General features: G+C 34.8%; 1 protein-coding gene across 1 annotated transcript in view; it reads right to left on the bottom strand.

Annotated features, from left to right (window-relative positions):
* Positions 1–502: 502 nt before the first annotated feature.
* LOC114330672 (trichohyalin-like) overlaps positions 503–26,792 on the bottom strand; it is a 38,885-nt gene continuing 12,595 nt past the window's right edge. Inside the window, exons 2-5 of the mRNA XM_028280079.2 lie at positions 8,873–9,001; positions 8,755–8,815; positions 5,364–5,741; positions 503–2,204 (exon numbers count right to left, since the gene is read on the bottom strand). Coding sequence (XP_028135880.1) covers positions 617–2,204; positions 5,364–5,741; positions 8,755–8,815; positions 8,873–8,942 — 2,097 coding nt within the window. The 5' untranslated portion in view covers positions 8,943–9,001 and the 3' untranslated portion in view covers positions 503–616. The remainder of the gene's footprint in view (positions 2,205–5,363; positions 5,742–8,754; positions 8,816–8,872; positions 9,002–26,792) is intronic.

The raw sequence follows: 26,792 nt of genomic DNA, 5'->3' as shown, positions 1-26,792 counted from the left end.
AGGGGCTATAAATAAATACCCCAACTGCCTGTATATAGAAATGTCCAACATCTGTTTATTATCGAGGCCAGTGCTGTAATAAACTTCACCGCCTGTAATAAAGTTCTTCCTGTTGATCTATCGACCGATATTGAACACTGTAGGAAATTTACAATTTACGATGGCGAAGTCTCATTGTTCAGGTCGACCATCGACACCTAATAAACTACGTAAGAGGCACCAAACATTTCAATAATATTGTTGTCTGATATAACGAGATTCGCTTATAACGAGGTAATTAGTCCGCCATTTCAGTTCTCGTTACAGAGGGAGTCTACTGTAATACCAGAAATAATAACATCCTAGATTTGTACTGCAAATAATAATTGTAACTAGAAATTTTAATATATGAGAATTGTATTATGAGAATTGTATTGTAATTATCAATGCTAATAATTAAAACAATTAAGTTCTTGTTTTACAAAGAGCTATACCAAAACCTATTTATCTGTATCATTGCTACACTCTTTCGCTTTATTCCAGTGTCCATCCGTCTGCACACCTTTTCGGGCAACCTATTAGTATCAGTCTTATACCTTCTTTAAAATCTTGCTATCTACTTGTTAGTTTGTTAATCTTATTGCCAACTGGTAGAAGCTGCCGGAGAAGACATCCGCATACTATCCCACTGTTCTTGCTTCATCAGCAACCCATTATGTAGACTTGACAGTTTATCTAACATATCTTCATTAACATCTATTTCTGGAAGCTTGTCAGTTCTTTCCATATGAGCATCTCTTGGCGAATGATGGTCTATTTTCAAAATGTCCACTTTTAAGCTACCATCAGAACATCTGTGTCTTCCACATCTGCAAAAACAGCAACAATCCGACCTTTTATAATATATATGATCCTTGTCAGACTCTAAGGGAATTATTTCTGTTTGGTACATTCTGATATTTCTAGTGTACACCTCGTCTTTCTTCCACTGACTTCTAGAATGTCTCTTATCCATACATCCCTTCTTTCTGTAAGATCGAGGTGAAGCTGTTTGACTCTCATCACTAGAATTTTTGTCATCATAAGTCTTTGATTCTCTTTGTTTTTGTCTTAATTTCCGTCTTTGATATAAAGGATCCTTTTCGCTTTGTTTAATGTATCTTGTTGGTGGTCTGTTAACTCCCCACTTGGGCCTTTCTTCTAAACTTTCACTTCTACTTCTTCTTTCTTTCCTATTTCGATTGTCGTATGACAAATCTAGATTTGTTAATTTTTCCCTCGTTACCTTTTCCCTGTTATCACAAGACGATTCAGTTCTAACAAAAACAGACTCATCTGTTTGAGTACTACTATCGCAGAACTTTTTGTTTCTATCTCTAAATTGAGTGGGGGTTAAGATCCTGTTTTCTGTTCTGGTGATCACTTCTGCTGGAGGAAATTTTACATTTTGTGGTGTGGTGGGGATGAGTAAAGCGTACTGGAGGTTTTGTAGGTTCTCTATAGGGGCAGGAATGACAAGAGCCAAATTGTTTTCTATCCTTGGGGTTGAAAGTAAGTTTGTAAACGAGGTAGATGGCGTTGCTGTTTGGTTTTCTATGGTATTATTTCGCGGTGAAACAATTTTGGCATTATTTTCAGTATCTTTAATTTGGCGAGGAGATATACTTTTTCCTCTAATTTCTAAATTATTGTTTATATCATTGTTAACACTATCAGATCGTGGAGGTAATATTTTTGTATTATTTAACTGCTCGCTATTACTTTTCTTCTCTTTATTATCAAATGTAGCTACCTCAGGATTTTTATCCACGTTTGGCAACTCTGCAAATTTACCTTTAGGTTCAGAATTTTTCTCGTCTACATCCGTATTAATAAAATGATTTTTGTTTTTTCTCATTTTTACCAATTGCGCCTCTTTTTGGGCCAGCTCTATCGCTTCTTGTATCGCTTCTTTTCGTTTTCTATCTCTCTCTTGTTTTTCCTGCAAGATCTGTAATTCTTGTTCTTTTCTTTTCCTTTCCATCTCTTGCTCGCGTTCTATTCTTAGTTCTTCCTCATATTCTTCCTTTATTCGCCGTTCTTTCTCTTCTTTTCGTCGCTTTTCTCGTTCTTCTAACTGTAGACGGATTGCTTCTTGGTGTGCTATAGCTAGTTGTCTTCTTCGTTCTCGTTCAGCCATTTCTACCGAGTCGATGGGGATGTTTTGGCCTCTTAAATATGTATATCTAAAATAATAAAAAGTGACGTTAAATATACCAAAGTTTGACAACAGTCGTGGGAAGAGTATAGTACTTTATTCAAATATTATAATATATTTTATTCAAATATTATGGAAGGCTACGAAAAAGTTTAAACGACCTCAATCAACCAACCCTCCTACTTGCACAGAAAACGGCGAATGGGCCAAAAGCAATAAAGAAAAATCAGAAGTGTTTGCAAAATATCTCACAGACGTCTTTCAACCTTTCCCTGCTGAGAATAATTAAAACTTTGAAGCATCCATCCAACAATTTTTAGAATTTACATACCAGTTAGAACTTCCACCGTAAAAGTTTAAGGTAAATGAAGGCAAAATGTACTGCACTGCCGCCTTTCTAGACATCTCGCAAGCATTCGATAAAGTCTGGCACACAGGCCTTCTATACAAATTAAAAAATATGCTTCCTCTCACTCACTTCCTAATTTTAAAATCGTACCTCCATAACCGTTACTTTTTTGTACAACATAGAGATGAGCGCACGTCTCTGTTTCCAGTTGGATCTGGAGTTCCACAGGGCAGTGTTCTGGGGCCAGTGTTATACCTATTGTACACAGCGGACTTACCAACAAACTTTCAAACCACTACAGCTACATATGCAGATGACACAGCAGTGATGTCAGTACATCAGGACCCACGGATAGCTTCTCAATTTCTGCAAACCAGCCTTAACAAAATGCAAACTTGGCTAAAACGGTGGTGTTTTCAAACAAATGAAACAAAGTCGGTTCATATTACCTTCACAAACCGTAAAGGTCACTGCCCGCCTGTATATATCAACAACCACCAACTAAAACAGCAAGCAACAGTCAAATACCTTGGAATGCACCTAGACCAAAGATTAAACTGGAGAACATACATTTTTATGAAGCGTAAACAACTTGGTCTCAAATTACACAATCTTTACTGGCTGATTGGTCACAAATCATCACTTTCGATGAAAAATAAAGTACTTGTCTACAAAGCAATTTTGAAGCCAATATGGACTTACGGGATCCAACTTTGGGGTACTGCATCAAACTTCAATATCGAAATCTTGGAGAGGTTCCAGTCGAAGGTTCTTCGAATAATCACAAATGCCCCATGGTATGTTGCAAACAATATTATTAGACGTGATCTAGAAATTGCAACAGTAAAAGAAGAAATTACCAACTTCGCACAGAAATACGAAGACAGATTGACACAACATCCAAATGTACTAGCCAGAAACCTGATGAGACAACCAGTCAGACGAAGACTTAGCGAGCTCGCAGACCGAAAGCAATATCCGACATCGCATGTGGCATGCATTGCGAAAAGATACGCACTGAGTGTCACATCTGGTTTTCGGTGAACCTTTGGTGACTTTCGGTGGAATTTCGTTCACCGAAAACCAGATGTGACACTCAGTGCGTATCTTTCCGCAATGTATGTTATGCGATGTAGGGATATGGCTTTGGTTTGCGAGCTCCCTAAGACCTAGTGATTTACCGTCGCGATTTTAGTTATATGTGCCGTAATTCCCAGAGACAAACAATTTTATATCTATGTAAAATATTTGTAAAGAAAATGATAAATGAATCATTTTCTCCAAGTCACCTACACTAGTGGTCACAACATTTACTCATTGTAACTTGTTTTACAGATTGTAAATAAATTGGAAGGTTTAAAAAAATATTATAATAGTTTTTATTCAAACGATAAGAGGCTCCATCAACGCAGAACAAGATTAACTCGGGAAGATTATGAAAACGTTCGACGAGGAGAAAAAAGAAGGAAAAAGAAAGAGTCATACAAAAATGTTCTCTAAACGATATTTTTAACCACCATAACAGAAAATCAATAAAAAACTTTACAACCAGTTCGGGTTCATAAATGCTGTTGGTACGGAAGAAGCTTTTCTCAATACATATCTTACTCCAGAGATACAGAGATGTCAATTGCGACGTACATATATTTTTGGTTGGCAGTATAATAAATAAAGAATGGACCAACAAATAAGAGATAAGAGCGCACATCGAAAAAGCTGGACCCACAACCCACCTTCAACCGGATGGTGACCTTCTTCATAAGTCACAACCTCTCTCTTGGTATAAATTTCTCTCTTGGTGGACCTTGAACGTATACAGAAAATTGGAGGTATTTCAGATGTGGCTATATCGGAGAATCCCGTGAACTGACCAAGCCTGACTGAAAATGAGGAGGTCTGCATATGAATGAAGAAGAACCGAGTGGTATTGACAACCATCAAATCTCGAAAGTTACAATAGTTCGGACACATTGGACACTACAAGAAGAACATCCTGGTTAAAGAACCTCAGAACCTGGTTGATAGGTATATCAAGAAGAAGAATAATAGACAAAAATTCATGGAGATTTTACGTACAAATAAACAACTATAGAAAGATAGGGATGGTTATGTAATTAGTGATAAGGAACAGATACTTAACAGATGGGCGAATCATTTTCAAGAACTGGTTAATGACAATCATGAAGATGAGATGGAGGCTCCTGTGATTAAACTGAATGAAAATAGTCGACAGCAACTCCCTACCAAAGAAGAAATTAGAGAAGCAATTTTAAAACTGAAAAATAACAAAACCCTCGAACAAAAGAACTGGAGCATATTTATGTTATGGTTTACAGAAGAAAATATGGCGCATTATCAGAGGCCAAAGAGCTGAGGAGAATCATTAAAAAGGATTGACTATCTAAAGAAGTTATATACATAGGAACAGCAAATGACTATGAAACCAAAAATGGTTCATGGTTTTTTAATAAATAAGAAATAACAACAAAATAGGAATATAGAAAAAAGACATTAGGTAAAAAACATGTCACAACCTTCATCCTTGTAGATAGCAGTCATAAAAAATATATGAATGTTGAATAAAATACTATAACTGGTTCCATGATACAGGCTGTTTAGTGTTTAATTAGACATACCCCAGTGAAGGAAGCGGTAACATTGCTTATGAGAATGAGTTGCATTGCCACTGTAGAATGACGAATGACTGAATGAACCAGTGCGACATTAGGTGGGCAGCGTTGCCATTTATAGTTCGTATATCTAATTGAAAACTAAACAGCCGGTATACAGAAATTTATTTTCATTTTAAATGTTATGGCTTCTAGAGAATTTCCTTACCGATTCTGTGAATAGCTAGATCCCGTTTGTGGTCTGTCCTCCTCATACCTCTGCTCCGGAGATTCAGCCGGAGAAGTGTTGTTAACGATAATCTCCCCACCTTTCAACCCCCTTTTCACCCAATTGGGAGGTTCGTGAAGATCGGATTTCTCGAACGCTTTGTCGCCCCACTTCATCCTGTCGTCCCTGCTGGAGGACGACTCGTATCCCGACTGGTTGTTGTTGTTCCACGTCTGCACGTAATCTGGAGATTGGTTGGGGTTGTCGCTTCCGTATCCAGAAGTCTCTCCACCAATTTCCTTCTCTCTGTCGTAAGAGTTGTACTGGTTTTTATATAGTGGAGGAAGACTGCTTCTTCTTTTAGTCTGTCTTGGGTTTCTTTGAGACAAAAAGATTTGAAATATTAGGAAAAAATATAAATTGATGATTTGGTAAAATCTTTTTACGTTCTATGTGATTAAAAAATAAAACTTGGCGCACTTTTACCTCATCACCCCTACCCCCTTCCCTTAACCCCCTAAAACCGTCATGTTTTTAATTTTATATTTTTTCGGTAGTTTGCAATAAATTTAAAAATTTTAAAAATTCACATTCGTTTGAGGCTTTAACAATGAATGTGCCTATTTTTGATAGATCCTTAGGTTGAGTGTCATCATCATCATCATTGGCTCTACAACTCCTAGTGAGTCTAGGTCTGTTCTAGAATCAGTTTCCATTCTCCTTCCTATTATTCGCCTTGGTTTTCCAATTTCGTACTCTTAATACTCCTACGTCGTCTTCCACCTGATTCTTAACTCGTGCTCTGGGTCAGCCTCTTTTCCTCATTTCATCCAGTCTTTTCTCATCCTAAGTGCCTTCTCTATTAAGGTTGGCGATCAATATGGCAAATTTCTCTCTGTTCTGGGCTTGATGGATTAAGTCATTCCCTGTTGTGAGGGTCCAATCTCTGATGTTTCGGAGCCAGGATTTTTTCTTTCTTCCTATACCCCTTTTACCTTCGATTTTGCCTTCTAATATTACCTGAAGCTGCTCAAATTCCCTTTTGTTTGTTCACTATTTCCAGTACTTCTTCATTTGTAGTTTTGCTGGTCCAGCTTATTCTTAGCATTCGGCGGTACATCCACATTTCAAATAAATTCAGTTTGTTGACGTCATACTGTTTTAATGTCCAGGTCTCACAGCCATATAGTAATAGAGACCACACATAACACTTTAGTGTTCTCAATCTTATTGTGACTGATAGCTTGGGTTACAGAGCATTTTACGCATGTTCATAAATCTTGCTATTTCAATGCGTCTTCTAATTTCTTTTGAGTGGTCTAGATGACTGTTTAGCTCTCTACCCAGGTATATGAAGCTCTTGGAACTCTGAAGGGTGATACCATTGATTTATATGTTGGGTGTAATTTGTTCATGGGGGTTCTTGTGGAATACCATGATTTTGGTTTTGGAAAGATTAATATCCAAGCCCAGTCTGTGACTTTCTTCTGATAGTATGTTCATCAATATTTTTAGTTGGTCTTCTGTTTCCGTTAATACTACGGTGTCATCGGCATATCTTACATTGTTAATGATAATTCCATTGACTCTGGCACCTTCAGGGCGATCTTCAAGAGAAGCTCTGATGAGATGTTCGACATAGACGTTAAATAGTAGAGGGGACAGAATGCACCCTTGACGTACTCCTCGTTCTATGTTTACATTATTGGTATTTCCGTTGTCTGTTCGAACACATCCTGTGTGGTTCCAGGTTCCAGTATGTATTGCTTATTATATCTATGTCGTGTCCGTCCAGCCTTACTTCTTTTAGCACCTCAATCAATTTTTCGTGTCTAATGCGGTCGAAGGCCTTTCTATAATCGACAAAGCACACATACAGCTGTTTCTGAACCTCGAGATACCTGTCTGCCATTAGTGCCAATCCCATAATTGCTTCTCTGGTGCCTGTACCTTTTCTAAAACCATATTGAGAACGACTCAGGTATTCTTTACATTTATTATGAATGCGGTTATAAATTACTCGCAGAAAAATCTTAGCGGCATGACTCATTAGGGATACAGTTCGATGGTCTTCACATTTCCTTGCTTTTTGTTTTTTAGGAAGAGCCTACATATGTGGATGTTAGCCATTCATGTGGTAGAGTGCCATATTCATATATAATGTTAAAGAGGTAGGTTAATTTCCTGACAGCATCGTCACTTAGGTGTTTAAAATGTTCGGCTGTTGTTAGATCTTCGCCGGGTGCCTTGTTGTTCTTTGCGTCTTTTATTGCCTGCATAACTTCCTTGGTTAGAATATTTAGTTTTCCATCTGTATCTGTTTGTGGGGGCTCTTCTGTTCTCTGATCACTAAACAAATCTTTAAGATATTGTTCCCATATTTCTTTCTGTTTTTCAGGGTCTAATTTCATTTGGTTTTTCTTGTTTGTTAAAATTGATCAATGTTTGGGTTTCCATATTCCAGCGATTTTTTTAACCTTTTTGTGTAATTCTCTATCTTTATGCTTCCTTTGCAGATCTTCTACCTCTTTACATTTTTCTTTTATCCACTCTTCCTTAGCTACATTTATCTTTCTCTCAATTTCCCTGTTGAGTTCTTTGTATCTTGTTAGGTTTTTGTTTTTTACCATCCGTCTCTTCTCCATAATTTGTAATATTTCGTTTGTCATCCATGGTTTTATTTGTTTACGGTATATTTGGGTTTGCTGCCTCCAGGACAGTATTTTTAATTGGTCTTTGGTTATACCTCATTGTCTTTTAACGCTTAATCTCGGTTATTATCTCAGTGGCCTAACCACCGCAGCCTGTTTATTTTGATGGACCGACCAATACAGTTCACTATAAAGGCGGTAAAGCTCAAAATTTTAGCGTCTTCTGAGTATATCTGATATATCTGAGTATTTTAAGTTTAAAATAGCCTAAATATTATTCATCACGTTTTATGCTACATATTTTTATAACCTGTAAATGTAATTTTAATGCTAGAGTACTAGAAATCCAGTATAAACCCCCAAAAAAATACTTGAAAATCTGGTATTTTGCGTAAGAGTCCTGAAAAATTGATTTTACGAGAAATATTCCTTTGGGACCGGCATGCCTCATGAACAAGACTATTATTTTTCATCAGGAGAATTTCTTTGTCAATCTATTTTTGGCTGTTTAAAAAAGAATTTTGACTTACACGATTTAGGACTTACAAAATTTAGTTGTTTAGTGCAATTTGCTTGCTGCCGAAATTTCTTAGAATTAGGTAAATTTTATATGAACAATATGTGAAATGTATATAGAAGAAGTAGCATCAGCAGAAAAAATATAAATTACTATTAAATTTTTTTCTGAGGCTCGTTTATATTTGATTACTAGTGACAAGTTAAAGAAAAATAATAATTACCTATCAAAGGGCCTACAATTTTGATCTGCACTCCAAGACGAGTTTAAAGCAGCGAGTTCTTCTGAAAAAGACAGTCTTTAAAGCAAAATTACGTCTTTTATGGTATTCTTTATGTTACCCTTTTCTCTTGCCCACTGTAATTTCTTCCTTTCTACCAAGGAAAGCGCGGAATCGGACGTTGTTGACATTGTAAAGATTTTGGCACTGGCGTTTCAAATATTTACCAAAAGAAGAAAATAAGTGAAAGCTGGAACAATAAGGAAAGTATCTCAAAATTATACTATATAATATATAGGGTGTCCAGAAACTCTACAGACAAACGAAGACAGAAGATTCTTCAGATAATTCTAAGACAATTTAACCCTATTCACTTAGTCCAAAAATGCTTCCTAAGGGAGCTAGAGCTCTTTGAAGATGGCGTCTTGTAATGAGTTTTTCTTAAATACCTTCAGAAGGCTTCTATTTAGAAAAACAAAAATTGGTACGCATATTTATCTTCCAGAGATAAATCTATTCCATCCATTGCGAATTTTTAGTACCGATCATAGGCGTCCGTTTTGGGCAGGGCAACGGTTATTTTATCGCATAACTTTTTTGTCTTTAATTTTTAAGCATTTTTGACACTGCATTATTAAATTGTGAGATATTATAGTGCTAAAAGGTACTCTTGTTTTAAGCCGGTAGGACACACCGTTTTTTAGAAAAATCGATTTGAAAATTTTTCGATCTTTAAATTTCAAAAAAAAATTTCAAAAAAAACCTATTTAGAAAGATGAAAACTGGTACATTTATTTATATTCCAGAGATAAATCGATTTCATTAATTGCGAATTTCTAGTACCGGTCATAGGCGGCCGTTTTGGGTAGGTCAACAGTTATTTTATAGCGTAACTTTTTTGTCCTTAATTTTTAAGTATTTTTGACCCTAGATTATTAAATTATGAGGTATTCTAGTACTAAAAGTTACTCTTGCTTTAAGTTAGTAAAATACATCGTTTTTTTTTGAATTTTTTTTAAATTTTTTTCAAATTCCCAAAACGAAAAACGATTTTTCTAGAAAACGGTGTGTCCTACCGACTTAAAGCAAGAGTACCTTTTAGTACTAGAATACCTCACAATTTAATAATCCAGTGTCAAAAATGCTTAAAAGTTAAAGACAAAAAAGCTATGCGATAAAAGCTATGTGACCGGTACTAGAAATTCACAATGGATGGAATCGATTCATTTCTGGAAAGTAAATATGCATACCAATTTTCGTTTTTCTAAATAGAAGCGTTCTGGAGTTATTTAAGAAAACTAATTACATGACGCCATCTTTAAAGTGCTCTAGCTCCCTTAGGAAGCGTTTTCGGATTAGGTGAATTGAGTTAAATTATCTTAAAATTATCAGTAGTAATTGCACAAGAGCTCTAAAATTCTATATTAATTTTAGAGATCAAGTACAATTTGTTGCGATTATTTCATGAATAAAACTGTTCAAAACCAAAAATTATATTGTAATTTATTTATGTAAGTACAAAATTATTACAATTAAACACACAGTTGTTATAAATAGTTCACGGTTGAAAGTCATCACTTTTATAATTTTTAAAACAGTAATTGTCATTAATGCCACTGAATGTATTTTTTCGTAGCAATGAAGGCCATCTGACGTAGTATACTGACGACGGGAAATTATCAAAAATTATCAGTCTAATTTAGATTTCTGTAGCTTTCTATTGGTCAGAATCTCCTATGAATGAAATAATCTAAAAAATCTCCTGTCTTCGTTTGTCGGTAGAGTTTCTGGACACCCTGTCTATAATATATCTAATGTCTAGTGTGACCAACTCCAATTCAGTCGAATCCGGGACAAGGCTCAAAAAATACCTGAAATCCGGGACTTTTCGATGAAAATCGGGCCATTTTTTTCAGAAGACGATAATTAAAATACAGAAACGAAAAAAAGTCCACCGTTTTAGTTTTCGTAGAACTATGAAACCACAATATAAAATGCGTTTTGGATGTGGTATTAGTATTACACTCTACACATTGTCGACTTTTTTCGTGCCACCAATTCAATTTGATGTGAATTCTTTGAAGAATAACGTATTCAAAATTTCAAAATGAAATTTTACCAAAACGTTGATATTTCGGATGGCCCGGAAACCATGTCCGGGACACGATTTCGTAATTCGGGCCATGTCCCGAATTTTTCGGACTAGTTGGTCACATTAATAATGTCATAATGGTTGCACAAGATCTCATAGATTCACGTCATGCAAACTATAAATTTATAATCTTCCAACAAAACTAATCATACTATTTTTTATTCATTTATCTCTGTCAGAGGCAAATCTGTAAGATCCCATGTGACTATTAATAAATTTATAAAACAATACGAGTTGTTGACGATAAGAATAATGACCGACTTAGACACTTGGATGAAATATAAAACAAGATGAACATGAACGATATCTTCTTCTTCCCTCAATGGAGGTTGGCTACTACAATTGTAAACTCTTGTCCATGAAATTTTGAAGATTCTCCGGTAGATCCACATTTCAAAGGCCTCAAATTCATTTACGCTTGATGATTTAAGGATCCATGTCTCAACTACCAGACGTAGCGTTTTGATAAACTTAGTCGAATAAATAATATATGAAAGAAAAATTATAGCAGAGAATGGTGAATTTCATCTTTTCCTTTTTATTCTTCATTCCAGGAATTCATCGAAACTGCAGAGCTGAGCACGTTTCTTCCCATTGTTTCCAACCCTATCTATCTTGTGGTCAATCGACCACAGCATCACTTGTCTTCACGGGCGCCCATATAAAAATTTTTTTGGGGGGGGGCAGACGTGAACATGTTGCACATTACATTTTGTATACATTGGATAACCATATATAGGGTGAGGCAGATATCTGGCCTATTAGAAATATCTCGAGAACTAAAGGCAACAGAATCATGAAAATTGGAATAAAGGGGTTTTGAAGGATGATCTATTAAATGAAAATATTTTTATTTCTGTACAACTTCCGGTTATACCGGAAGTTGCTTATAACTTCGTTTTTTTTTAAATCGGACACCATGTATATTTTTACATTTTTGGATTCTCTTCGATGTCTTCTTTCTTAAAATATGAGGTTTTGTAATATTATACAGGGTATTTTAAAAGATAATTACGTTTTTTTTATTAATTTCGTAGCAACATTTACACCCTGTAGAATTGTACTATTGTTAAGAATCATTAGTATAGCTAAATTTTTAATTTTAGTATACAGGGTTGATCGAAACTCGGAATGAGTATTTTCTGAGTTTTCTTAAATGGAACACCCTGTATTTTTGTATTGTAGTGAAATGATATTTTATAGTACTTTTTTATTTCTTAAGCATTCCCTATACCTAACTGCTTGAATTTGTGAGTTATTGGTGATTCAAGCTAACCATTAATTGCAACAAAAAATACGTAACATTTTATTAGGTTGGCCGTGAAAATACTCAATCCCAAATAATTTTTCAGAAATAAATACATATTAATCCAGACTGCTCCTTAAAATTACCAATAATGGTTTAGCTATCAAAATACCTACGTAGTTAAGATTGTTGGTGCGATTAACAATTAAGCACAAATTAAAGCAGTTAGGTATCGGGAATGCTTGAGAAATAAAAAAGTACCATAAAATATCATTTCATTACAATACTAAAATACAGGGTGTTCCATTTAAGAAAACTCAGAAAATACTCATTCCGAGTTTCGACCAACCCTGTATACTAAAATTAAAAATTTAGCTACACTAATGATTCTTAACAATAGTAGAGTATATTAAAAATCATTTGAATGTAAGTAGAGTTTTAGATGTCAAACTACTACAATTCTACAGGGTGTTAATTTTGCTACGAAATTAATAAAAAAACGTAATTATCTTTTAAAATACGCTGTATAATATTACAAAACCTCATATTTTAAGAAAGAAGACATCGAAGAGAATCCAAAAATGTAAAAATATACAGGGTGTCCCATTTAAAAAAACGAAGTTATAAGCAACTTCCGGTATAACCGGAAGTTGCAAAGAGATGAAAATATTTTCATTTAATAGATCATCCTTCAAAACCCCTTTATTCCAATTTTCATGATCCTGTTGTCTTTATTTCTCGAGATATTTCTAATAGGCCCTTTATGTGCCTCACCCTGTATAGTTCATGGCACCCCGCCCATGCTTGTCTTCCCTTGATCTCTATTCCAATAATCTCTTTTTCCATCGCTCATCCGCCATTCCAGCTGTGTCCTGCTTATCTCAATTTTAATCTGGCTATTCTTGAATAGTCAGATTATGAAATAGAAGGAAAAGTGGATAGATATAATAAACTAAATGGGACGAAAAATTGAAAAAATAATTGAAGAAATGAGAGCGATTGGTGCAGAAAGGTGCGAAAAATTGATAGATATGGATAAACAACACACATTAACCCTTTCAGTCACAACTTTTTTTGAGCTATGGGAAAATTCTCATATTTGGTAAGTATATAAAATAAACTATTTTTGTTGATAATTTTAACATCATTTTTTTTTTGATATGTCATGTGTCACTTGGCATATGACATGTCCATGTTGATGGACATTATGACTTGAAGCAAAATAAAATAAACCTGAAGATTTTAGAAATTTATTTGAATATCATTAGAATGACGAAATAAACAATATTCTTTGTAAATAACGAATTAATCATTTTACACGAAATTTAAAAAAACAGTTACGACCGCTTACAAAACATAAGTGAACATTACATTTCACGCAAAATGTATGTGATTTTTCCTTACAGTTCTCCATTTTGCAACGTGTACTGTCTTTTTTTTCATCTATTTTCGGAAAATGTCCATAGCTGTCGAACCGTAATTCAATATATGGCCTTGCTTCAGTTTTGGTTTTTTTATTATTTGTTGTACCAGTATTTTCTTGACCAGATGATCTGCCTCTCTTTGGTGGAATCTTATGTAAAATGAGGTGTTGCCCAATACTCATTCTAAAGTACCACAAATCCAGGATTTTATTATGTTGTACGCCTAGCAGTTCAGCTTGTTTTCTATATTCCAACCACGAATTTACTATCGCCATATCTATAGCATGTGTTATCATACGTACAGTCCATTTTCTGGATCGTCTGTAGGATCTGTAAACGCTCAATAAAAAATCTAACTTATCAACACCACCCATGTTGGAATTGTAAAGCGATATGGCTTCCGGTCTAGATACATTTATATACTCTTTCGACGTCTTATCCCATCTCTGGCACAAATCCATTTTTCCCGCTGCAACAAAATTTGAAGCCACTAAAACTGGTTTATTGTCGAACCATTTTGTAATCACAATTCCATCTTCACTAACCGCTACATCAAAACTACCTCTACCATTTTTTTTAGATCTTTATCAGATGTTAGTTCTGGTCCAAAAAATCGGTTTATTCTAATTGTTCCGACATCCATAATAGATTTATTGTTCAACCATTGAAAGAGTTCAACCATCACAGTTCCAGCTCCTTGTCCAAACTGTGCACAATTTTCTTTTATTTCCGTTTCAGCACCTTGATATATGATGAAATCGTAAATGGTACCAGATTGTCCAGCCAATATCCATAATTTGATCCCCCATTTTTTCGGTTTATTTGGGAGGTACTGCTTGACATTGATCTGTCCCTTGAATGGAACAATTTGCTCGTCAATGCACAAATTTGTTTCGGTTTGAAGTTCCCTACAACGATTTCTAATGGAATTATATATTTCTCGGACATTCCACATGCGATCTGTTTCGTCACCTCTTGCTGTTACATCTACTAAGTGAATGGTATTGCGCAACTTAGAGAAGCGATTGAATGTCATATTATCTTTTGCAATTGAAATACCTGTAAGCTGGGACCAATACAGTCTTGCTCTTGGGAATTTTAGATTTCCCATAATAATGTGAATGCCTACAAATCGCTTTATTTCTTCTTTATCTGATGGAGAAAACCGAGCAATATTTTTTTGTACGGCATATAAGTTAGTCATTTCTGAAATCTTCTCAAACAGAGCATCAGGTATGTATTTCATAAAATCTTCAATAGGAGCAGGTAATTCATCAACTTGTACTTCTTCTGGAACAAACCACTGTACTGGCCTGGTAAGATAGGTAATATTTTTTTCCAACAAACATCTTTCTTATTTGTGAGTTTGAACTCTTTACAAAACTCTAGCAGTCTCTCCTTTGCAGTTGTTTGTTTTTCAGTGGTTTGGTTGGAATTTTCTTTGGTTTTCATGTCCTCAGACATTGGTTGTTCTGTAGTCACTTCATTGGGATATTCTAGATTTTCTAATTCACCTCTTTCTGTTGACTTCTGTTCTTGGATCAATCCGTCAAAAATAGTTTCCTCAATATCTTGGATATCATCGCCAAATTCTGAGGAAACGTCATTTAGATCCGCAATACTGTTGGCGTCATCAGCATCTGACAAACGTAATATTTCTGAGTCATCGTCTTTCATGAGTAAATCCAGAAGTTCATCCTCAGTCAAGGGTCGTGACCATCTCTTTTCTTTACTAGTTGACGGTAAACTTTCCATTTTATGGATATCTAAAACAACACGACCTTGCTAATTTTTATATGCATAAGTATACCTAAGTCATTTTGTCCATCTACATGGACATATAAATATACACCACTTTATAAGATATTTTCAGTCAACAGTTTGATACATAATATAAACACACTATACTAATGCTCTTTACTTACCCAAATCAGCAGGTATTTGTACGAAAAAACAAGTTTATTCAATAGAAATCGTTCCAATAACAAACAGGTGTTTTCACCACCACGACAGCGTGCTAAATGCAACCTGTTTTGCGTTTTATATAGCTTCACAAATCGACTAACAGATGGCTATCAATGTATTCAATGCTTTTCTTATGCATGTACCCACACATGGACAAAATGATTTGGGCGATAATAACCATCGATGTTTTAAGAGAATGCTTTGAAAATCGATGTCCATCGGTGTGGACACCATGACTGAAAGGGTTAAAATAAAATATCCAAACGCTGAAAAACGTAAGGACTTCCGCGGAGAAGAAAAAAGAAGGAGGAAAAAAAAAGAACAGGAAGAAGTCCGTCTATGAAAATCAAGTTCCATATATCGTATTACGTATAACCCTATACGTAATGGTAGGGGAGCCCAAGCGGGGATTTTTGCAGTTACTCGAGCGCGTCAGATTATCATATGGGGAGAAACCGGGTACCCTGCAGATGTATCTCTACCATATATTGGCAAGTTCGTTAATGGGGCCCGAAAAAAAATCTATCCTTAAAAACATTCGAAATTGTCAGGTTAAGTTAAGGTAAGTTAAGTACAGTAGAACCCCGAAAATCCGAAGTAATTGGGGAGACAGCCTGTTCGGATTCCGAAAAGTTCGGATTATCCGAAAGTTAGCCTAACTAGTAATTCAAAGCTTTCATTTTCGTTGATTTTGAGTCGCCAAACTTTCTCGCAAGAGTGTGGACAATACTTTTGGACACACGTTGAATACGAAAGAACCGAACTAAGTTAATGTTTAACCTTTATAAGCACTACATATTTATTAAAGTACGTATTTATTTTTAAGAAATTTTAAATGTCAAAGTTCTATTAGTCCTACGTTGTTCCATTTTCTGGGTTTACTCTGTATAATAAACATGTTTTTAAGTTTTTGTCTTGTATTTTTTAACTTTTTTCACTTTCCATTGGTTCGGATTTGCCGAACGATCGGATTAGCGGGGTTCTACTGTACATGCAAAAGAGTGTGTGCATATTTTAAAAATCTAACGATTTGAGCGGGGCGTAAGGAAATGGGTGAGTCAAAAAGCTTCACAAAAAAAAGCGAATATTGATGAACGTCAGATCGAAAAACTAAAAAATACGTCTTCAATATTTTTCAAAAATCTATCGAATGGTACTAAACATAACCCCCCCACGGAGAGGTGTGGGGGGTAAATTTAAAATTTTAAATAAAAACCCCGCGATATTTCGCAAAATGAACTGTCAGATCGAAAAACTGCAAATTACATTTTCAAAATGTTTTTGAAAAATCTATCGAATGGTACCAAACACGACCCCCACGGAGGTGGGGTAGAGGGTCTTTACGTAAAAATAAGCAACTTTTATTCGAGATCTTTTTTCAAATTATGGATAGATGGCGCTATAATCGGAAAAAACGATTGTTGGAAATGGAAAATTAAATTAAAAAATGGAAAGTCCCCACAAAAATGGAAAATTTTACTTAACTTTTTTTGGTTTTAGGACCTAATCTTCACAACCCAATAGGTCCCCATAACGCTCGAGTGACTGAAAATTTAGCATACTTTGCTCACCTACCATAATACCGTTTGTAAAAAAAGTACTCTAAAATTTCCCACTTTATCACCATCCTACTTTGGTATGAAGGCCATGCACGCAAATTTTTACCTTTACGCCTTTACTAATGAAACTTGATTATTTGGTTTTTACCACCACTATTACTAGGTATTTTTTCGACACGCCATCTCTAAAAGACACCCCTAAGATTGACCTAGAAAACTAAATCCGATTTTTTAACTCGGTCTATACAAGCTAACCAGAATGGTAATGTGTAAGGCATAATGATCAGATTTCGTGTTTGAAACAGTAAACAAATCGAGGAGATATCGATTAAATTAATGTCGGTTGAGTTGAAGCTTTGGTGATAAACAGGTACACAAATGCCACAAATTCAAGCGGAAGTTATTGGAGAAAATCAATGACATTATTAGTTAAGGTAAACAAAATGTCTAGCGTTTGTATTCAAGGCTTATAGATAACGCAAAAAGCTCGGGTTTGTTCAAAACAATATTCCCATTAGATGTTTTTTGCATAATCCCTTTTATGAAATACTCCAAAATAAGATTCAAGAGGTCGCTAATGCAAACATTGGTCCTAATTTATTTAAACAAATTTTAAAAATCAATTTTTTCGATCCGGACAGATTTTTTAGGGTTTCTGGATCATTGTCAACAAAAAAGGTCTCTAATTTTTCTCTCAAGTTAATTGTTTCCTTATTCTCCTCATTCATTGAGCCGTTGTCAGTACTTGGTGACACTCTAAAGTCAGTCAAGCAAGGAAATATGGAACAGAACCCAAGAGAGGAACGACGGGTTCGACTAAGAATGCAAAAAATGCCGGATGAGAAGAACAAGGCATTTAGGACCATACTACCACGAAAAACGGATAACAATAGATAGGTACAACAACTTAGGAGATAGGTGAAACGCATATACAGAAAAAAACGAAAATCAGAAAACGACATATTGGAATGGCTCGAAATCCATATGAGTCAAGGAGAAACAAGAAAGTTCTATCATCAAATAAAAATTGTTAGAAAAGGATTCAAACCTAGAATCAACCTCTATGATGATAACGATGGCAACTTGCTTACCAACAAATAGGAGATCCTGTTACGATGGGTAAGACATTTTCGAGAGTTGCTTGAAGGGGAATCTATTCATAACGTAGAACTGGAGTACCAAAATGAGGAAGATATATGTAGAACCTCTTTTGATAGAAGTGAAAATATCTATAAAAAACGAAAAAACTTAAAAAAAAACTACAAATCTCCAGACAGAATGGTATACCAGCAGAGTTATTTAAACACGGTGAAGAGTAGATCTTCAATATGATGTAAAAAATAGTTTATAGAAGGTTTGAGAAACAAATCCCTGAAGAATAGAGCTTATGTATAACATGCCCGTGACAAAAAACTAGTTGGGAACCAACTATAATAAAATGCAATTATTAATGATAATACCTAATTAACGTGTCGAGACTCGTAGGCCCATTATTGACCATCATCCTCCTTCATCCCGTCTTGTCCATTGTATTCATCCTGCAATTTGTGACGTTGAGTCTTTTTAGATTATCTTCGGCATCCATTTTCCACCTAGGTTGACCTCTTCTCTGACATCGTCCTATTGTATTTGATAGTAGCATTTTCGATAATTACCTTCTGGCATCCTCTGTATGTGGCTAACCATCTTAGGCGTTGGATTCCTATTACTTCTAGTATACTGGTCTCCTCATATAACTCTCTCAGAGTTATCATCATTTGTCATCATGATATCGTTTGTCCGTCTGATCCAAAAACCGTTCATCATTTTGCCCCCAAATATTTTCCTTAGTACTTTTAGTACTACTAGGTTAATAAAGTCCTAATAACCGTTTTGTTATGGTAATGTATTCCAAAGGGTTGACTGCTTTAAATATTTAGGAGTGATAGTAGATGGTCCAAACAGAAGAAGCATAGAGATAAATGAAAGAATTAAAGCAGGGAATAGGGCACTCTGTAAATACCACAAGCTACTTAAAGATAAAAACCTGAGCAAGAGAACAAAGACAAAAATATATAGAGCGGCAATTAGACCAGTCATTACCTATGGAGCAGAAGCAATGTGCCTTACAAAAAAAGATACAAAAAAACTGACAATAATAGAAAGAAAAATTATGAGGAGAATACATGGTCCAATCAAAACAGATCAAGGAGAATCAAGGAGAAATCTAATGGAAGGAGAAGACATAGTGAGATTCATTAAAGCACAAAGACTAAAATGGTTTGACCACATCCAAATAAGAGGAGCGGATGAACTAATTAGGCAGATAACAAATTGGACGCCAGTAATAAACAGACCTAGAGGAAGACCGAAAGTAAGATGGGAAGATCAACTGCGAGAGGATATAAACAATATGGAAATTACAGGCTGGAGAGAAAAAAATACAGAATAGGAAAGAATGGAAACAGATCACAGAGAAAGCAAAAAAACACGAAAATCTATAAAGGATAATGAAGAGGACTTATGCGGACCAATCCACCGTACGAAATGGATTAAAAGAGCTCATGAACCTGAGCGACCTATACTCTACTAGAGTGACCGGTCTATATAACCGTTTTGTATATTCTTAATTTGGCATCTTTTGATATGCATTTAGTTCTTGAACAATGCAATAATTTTATGCGCGGAATACGGCTTACAAGATGTCGTCAAATATTTTGTATGAGAGATTGCAGTCTATATGGCATATGCGGTCTTATATGCAGACTATATTATATATGTTACGGGCAATAACGTAAATCCGGCCAATAACGTTAATAACCGGCCAATATCGACAATGGCCTGTTGAATTAGTCATTGTCGACAATGGCCGGATATTAACGTTATTGCCCATAGAAACTGGACATTAATGATAATTTAAAATTCTTGATAACATTTCCATCATTGTCCGGTCAATGTCAACAATGCCCGTTGTTAATCGGTCAATGTTGAAATTTAGACTAAAACATAGGTTATGTTTATTATTTGCTTCATTTCTGTGATGTGCTGAAATTACTCGTAGTAAATTTATTTATTTATTTATTTATTTATTTACGGGATTACCCCATTACAACACATACAGTATAAAATCAATCTCTGTAATATCTACTAAACTAGAGTAAAATAAATCTTAATTACATACTTATTAAACAAAAACGAAATATTAATAGTTATCCATTACACATATTACATCTATTACACAAATCAGTTCAAATAAACAAAAAGTACCTGTCAAGCTCTTTTAATCCGATTCTTAAAACCAGCCAAGGAGACACCAAACATTTCTAAGTTATTCTCGTTTATAATTTTTAGTGTTCGCTCAATGGGCGAATGCATACCATAGTTTGTCCGATGAAAAGGTATATAAAACAAATCAACATATCTGAGACTTCTGGAGGGAACATATAAATTAATAGATTGGAGAAGTTCAGAACAACAAATTAAACCATTTATTAATTTAAACACAAATACCAAATCAGAGTTATCTCGTCGAGTTTTTAATAAATTCATGTTGAGTGTTTTTAAAATATAGGTATAATCATGATTAGTAATGCGTATGTTTAATTTGTATGCACAATATCTCAAAAATTTATTCTGCAATCTCTCCAACGTAGTAGAATGAGCTTGGTATTGTGGAGACCATACAATAGATGCATATTCCACTTTAGATACAACCAAAGCATAATATACCGTTCTTAAAGCCCCTACAGATAGTCTCAGACAGTTGCGAATGATAAAGCCCAAAGATTTTGATGCATTTACTGTTACACTATTTATATGTTGCACAAAACGCAACTGCTCATGAAATGTGACTCCTAAGTCTTTTATTGTTTTAACATAAGACAATTCATTTTCATTAATTGTGTAAGAAGTATCATATTTTTTATTACCTCTATAAAAGCTTATATAACAGCATTTGGCAACATTTAAATGCAAAATATTATTCTCACACCAAATACTCAACCGGTCTAAATCTTCTTGAATTAATGTTACATCAACATTTGAATCTACGGATTTAAATAATTTCAAATCATCTGCAAACATCAGGAAATCGCAATTTCTAAAACACTCTGATATATCGTTCACAAATATATTAAATAACAAAGGTGAACAGTGAGCTCCTTGGGGTACTCCTGATGTCACATGAATTATATTTGAATTAAAACAACCTACTCTCACCTGCTGTGTGCGATCTCTTTAAAAGCTATTGAACCACTGTAAGGATTGATGACTGAAGCCAAAAGCATTTAATTTTCCCAATAACATGTTATGATCTACTCTGTCAAATGCCTTGGAGAAGTCAGTATAAATAGTATCCATCTGACTTATATTCTCCAACGCGTTTAATATTTTTTTTTAAAAGAGTACTAAATTTGTTACCGTTGATTTATTCTGAGAAAATCCATGCTGATTGTGTATTAGACGCTCTTTACAATAAAATTTTAATTGATCGTGCAATAGTCTATCAAAAAGTTTTGGTATAGAGGATTGTTTACAAACGCTTCGATAATTTGTTAAGTCTTGTTTATTACCTGATTTAAAAATTGGACAGATATAAGAGTGCTTCCATAAAGTTGGGAATTTATGTAAAAAGTATTACAAAATGCTATGGTTCACTATATTGTCAAAATAAACATGATTAGCCTTCATAAGCTATCTTATATAAAAATAATAGGACAACATATCTAATTTTATTTATTTTATCAACATTGGCCATTTGCTTTTGGCCACTGTCGTTATTGACCGGTTATTGATGAAAACTCTAATTTTAGGTTATTTTTTTACAACATTGGCGAATAGCTAAGGTTATTGTCGTTAATACCCAAGGAAAATGGACATTCATGACAATGCCCAGTCTTTAACGTCAATGGCCAATTTACATCATTGTCCGTAACATATATACCAATTTTGAATATGGTAAATATGGTATGGAATAATAATTTTACACAATATTTAGATATTTAGTATAGTAAATTAGAATTAGTGCAGTTTTTTAAGTTGTCGAATATGTTTTCCTGTCGCTGAGCAGAATGTTTTTTCAATATTCCAATATTGCATTTCTAGTCTGTGCTATATCTACATTAAAATAGTAAGTAGTATTCCAAGTAAATTGTTTTGTCAAAGTTTATTTCCGATACTTAATCCAGATACACTAACAAAAACGACACAAACAATTTCACAAAATCAATACAGGCCAATCAGACAAAACTTTTCTCATTTGTTATATTGACTGATACTATACAGCGTGCAATATATTAAATTACACTAACTTTTAAATTTATTTAATTAATAATATTGTTAAATGTATGTAGGTAATTATTTCTTAACGTTTAAATACCTTGTGTTACATCATTACAAAGATATGCAAATGTACATGCAGGTAACAATGTAGAAATGTCCAAACATTGCATTGTACAACAAATAGGTATATGTAGGATTATTGTTACGTTTGTGCTAAAAAGAAGTAGGTTATACGCTTAAAAGTGTTGATAAGAAGTATTAAGTACTATATTAATTCTTGCAAAGAACTATTAGGGAAATAAAATAGGAACTACACTTTCCAGCTATGGGGACGTTGAAAAAAAAGTAAGGGATCAAGTAAAAAGAGCAAATATATTAGTAGAATGCCTTAATAGCACTATATGACGTAACCGACACATTAACTGTAAGATGAAATCAAGAATCTATAAGGTCACTATAAGACCAATAATGACGTACGCATCAGAAACAAAACCCAGGACTCCCAGGAGTGGTTAAAATAGCAAGGAACAAATCACGAAGTGGTAGAAAACGTATCGGCCTGCAGACAAGGGATGGAGTGACAATTTATCATAGGAGCAACAATTTGCCAATTAACAGATAAACTTGTTTATATGAAGGAAGAAGAATCAGCTTATTCCCAACAGGTTACTATTTGTACGCATTTGGAGTCATTGTTATCATTTTTTGCACAAGCCCTTCCTAATATTGTCTTATCTAGTAGGTTTATCTCCTATTGTCAGTTTTGATTCGTTCAAAGATGATAGTATCCGAGTCTATTTCTGAATGGCAAACTACACAGTACCAAAGTTGTCTAGAACATTTAATAATACACTTCTCAAATATAAGCAGAGGTCAGCTTTTTTCCATAAAATTGTAATATAAGATCCCATAAGAAAAGGTGTCGTCAATTTTTAAAGGATCGTAACTAAATAACGGTCTTTAAATCTGGGAGAAATCCTGAGGATGTCAAATCATTTATAAAATGGATTTCTACGGCTGTCGCCGCCTCTCCATATCCAGCTTCTAATTTTTTCTATCGTAACACATATTGTTGAATATGTGTTATGATATGATGTGTTGAACTACGGAGAAGTTGAATATTGTCCCTCCAACTTCTCCGTGGTCGTCCTCTTTTCTTCTTTCCGGTGGGACCCACTCTAATATTTTTCTCGGCCAGCGAGTCTCATTCATTCTTTAAGGTGACCGAACCATGTCAGCTGTCTCTTTTCAATATCGTCTATTACAGTTTTTTTACCTTCATATGTTCTCTAATTGTTTTATTTCTTACATGTTCTAATCTCGAAACCTGACAACTTCTCAAAAAGTCCATTTCTGTACTAAGTAGCTTCTTTTTATTTCTTGCACTTATGTCCCAAACTTCTGCACCGTAGATTGTAGCGCTCTTCATTATACTTTCATATATTCTTCTCTTTGTTTCCTTCCTTATATCTTTGTCCCATAAAATTGAATTGAGGCGTCTAGTGATGCTTCTACCTTTATTGATCCTATGTTGTATTTCATCTTCACTATTTCTTCGTTTGTTAAATATAGCTCCCAAATAGTTGCATTGTTTCACACTAACAATATGTCCTTGTTCCAATGGTAGCTTCCGTATCATATAGCTTAAGTCATCTTGATCTTGAGTTATAGCAACTTGGTCGTCCGCAAAGTATAATGTAAATAGGGAGTCGTCTCCCACTTTCAGTCCCATCGGTTTTACTGCTTTTGTCCACCTCTGTAAGGATTGGTCAAAGTATATTTTAAAGAGAGTGGGAGATAGACAACATCCTTGTCGGAGGCCTTTTGAAGTATTAAATGCCTCAGTGAAATTCTTGCCGTTTCTGATTCTGGTGTTAGTGGTCTCATATAACATTTTAGTTGCTTGTATGAGTTTTCTATCGATACCGATGTCTTTCATTGACTTCCATAGTTCTATTATGGGGACACTATCATAGGCTTTTTCTAGATCGATAAGAGCGAAGTGGGTTTCCTGATTCTGTATTCTTTTTTCTAGTGCTATTTTTAAAGTAAAGATATTGTCTACCGTTGAACGTCCCGCACGAAAACCAGCTTGTTCTTCGGCTTGCTTTCCTTGAATTTCTTGTTCTATTTTATTTCTTAATATCCTGGATGTCAAATCATACAGACCAATAAGTTTCCTTCTAATGTTATCCAAAGTTTTTGAGCAGATGAAATATACGCAAAAGGTTTAAACTAATCTTGAAAAAATGCAAAATTCTGCCAGAATATTCATTTGGGTTCTAAACCAAATATAGAACGATAGAACACGTACAGTGAATAGATTCTAAAGGTGCCGGTAAAGTTTCGAAAGTATTCGAAATAATGAAATAACAAATTTTATATTTCCCACCAGCACCTTTAGAATTTGTGCACTGTACATAGATTGGTACTTTCTCATCAAACAAAGTAGCGAAGGCAGTGTATTGAGTCCTTTACTGTACTTATGTATACTGCAGATATACCCATATTAAAGACACAACTATGTAACAACGTATCTTAGTGTGTTAGCTAAACAACTGCTTGTTATGTTGATTATAGCTTGACTGGAAGATTTCTGAATAAAGGGATGTACAAATTTGTTTGATAGGATTGTTTTTTTTTCTGAAGCTATCTATCTAGGTATTATCGACCAGTTGTAGTGCAGCGAATTGACTTATTGGGTATCTTCCACTTATCCACGATACCTATTCCAGAATTCTGGAGTCCTGTACCAGCTTTATAGGCCTAGTGGATTGGTATCATATTTTATGGGAGTCATTTGACTGTCTTCAAAAATTATTTGTCACCTGTGCTCTAATGAATTGTAATCATGAAAGATATCGTTGACTGTTTTAGGTTCTCTACTATAGAGTCTGCAGCTATAGTATCCATGAAAAAGCCTTATTGGATGCATTTGTCCCTTGGCTGGTCAGTAAGAGAATATGTAAAGACTAAGTCTGAGCTGATTCTTATTATTTGCCATAGTACTTTAGCCATATTAGCACATGTTATACTTCCAAGTAATAGTTATGTTGTGTTCGGATCCAAGCTTTTGTTTGATAGCGGATGGTGCTTATTGGCACTTCTACGGCTTCTATGGCTCTGGACTAAAGTATTTTTCAGCTGATTCTGGCAATTTCTTCAGTACTTTCATTGTCGTGTATTTCTCGATGACCAGAAATCCATACTAGCATAACACTGCTATGTTTCGCCAATCTGTCGAGTTTTTATTGTCATCCCCATACTTGTCTAGAGTCCACAGGGCTCCTAAGAGACCCCATCGCCGCTTATCTATCTGTGCACGTATTGATCCTCTTTAGTCATGCACCCGATCCATTTGCAGTTTTAGATCCGTATGTGTACCAGGTGTAACTTTGCTGCCTGTTTGTGTGTTTCTTCTCCTCCAGCTCTCTCGTTGCCAATGTTCAATTAAATCGGTACTTTAGGCATCTAACTGGGTCCCATATAGTCAAAAGTCATCATTTATTATTTCATTTATGATGTTAGTATATTCTGATAGTATTCTGATAGTTAGTATATTCTATAATAATAACTCAGTAGTCTCATGTCATGAGACTTATCAAACGGTACTCCATATTTTTGAGCTGGATTTTTTTTGTAAGCATTTATTAACAATCAGAATTACATATTCTATGAGTTAATTTGATAACAAGTACAATAACTTATATCAATGTAGTATTGTACACTAAAATGGCGTTATGAGGTACATCACCCAGCGGTTTCACCTCAGTTTCAGCGAAGATCTATGGGCCATAATCTTCGCAATCTTCTGTTGTTTAGTGGCTGCAGTAATGGTAAAATTAATTGGTTGGGGTGGCCTTCCAATTTCTCGTGGTGTCTGTTGGCTCTTTCTTGAATTACTGTGCTGACTAACGGGATGTTTAGGTCTGTATGAAGGGTTTGGTTGGAAATGTACCACGGGGCATTTGCGATGGTGCGTAGAATTTTTGATTGAGTTCTTTGGATAATTTTTGTGTTTGATTTGCTGGCACAACTCCATAGTTCTATACCGTACGTCCATATAGGTTTGATGACTGTTTTATAAATCAGCAGTTTGTTCTCAATTGAGAGTCGACATTTTCTACCTATAAGCCAATTAATTTCTTTCACTCTCAACTCAATTTGTTTCTTCTTCTTTAAAATGTGTTGTTTCCAGTTTAATTTAGAATCAAGATGAAGCCCCAGGTATTTGACGATATTCTGTTGTGGTATGTTGACTTGATTAAGGCTAATATTTGGGCATTGGTCTTTCCTTAGTGTGACAGTTATATGTGTTGACTTAGTTTCATTAGCTTTTATCTTCCATTTCTTTTACCGCTGTCCAATTTGGTCTAGGTGTTCTTGAAGTTTTGAGCTGGATTACTAATAATAGAAGGTTCACTAATATAATAAAA

This window comes from Diabrotica virgifera, chromosome 9 (genome assembly GCF_917563875.1).
Source record: "Diabrotica virgifera virgifera chromosome 9, PGI_DIABVI_V3a".
In the NCBI taxonomy this organism is placed as follows: Eukaryota; Metazoa; Arthropoda; class Insecta; order Coleoptera; family Chrysomelidae; genus Diabrotica; species Diabrotica virgifera.
The sequence above is the reverse complement of the archived record's forward strand: the minus strand, read 5'-3'. Positions and strand labels throughout refer to the sequence as shown.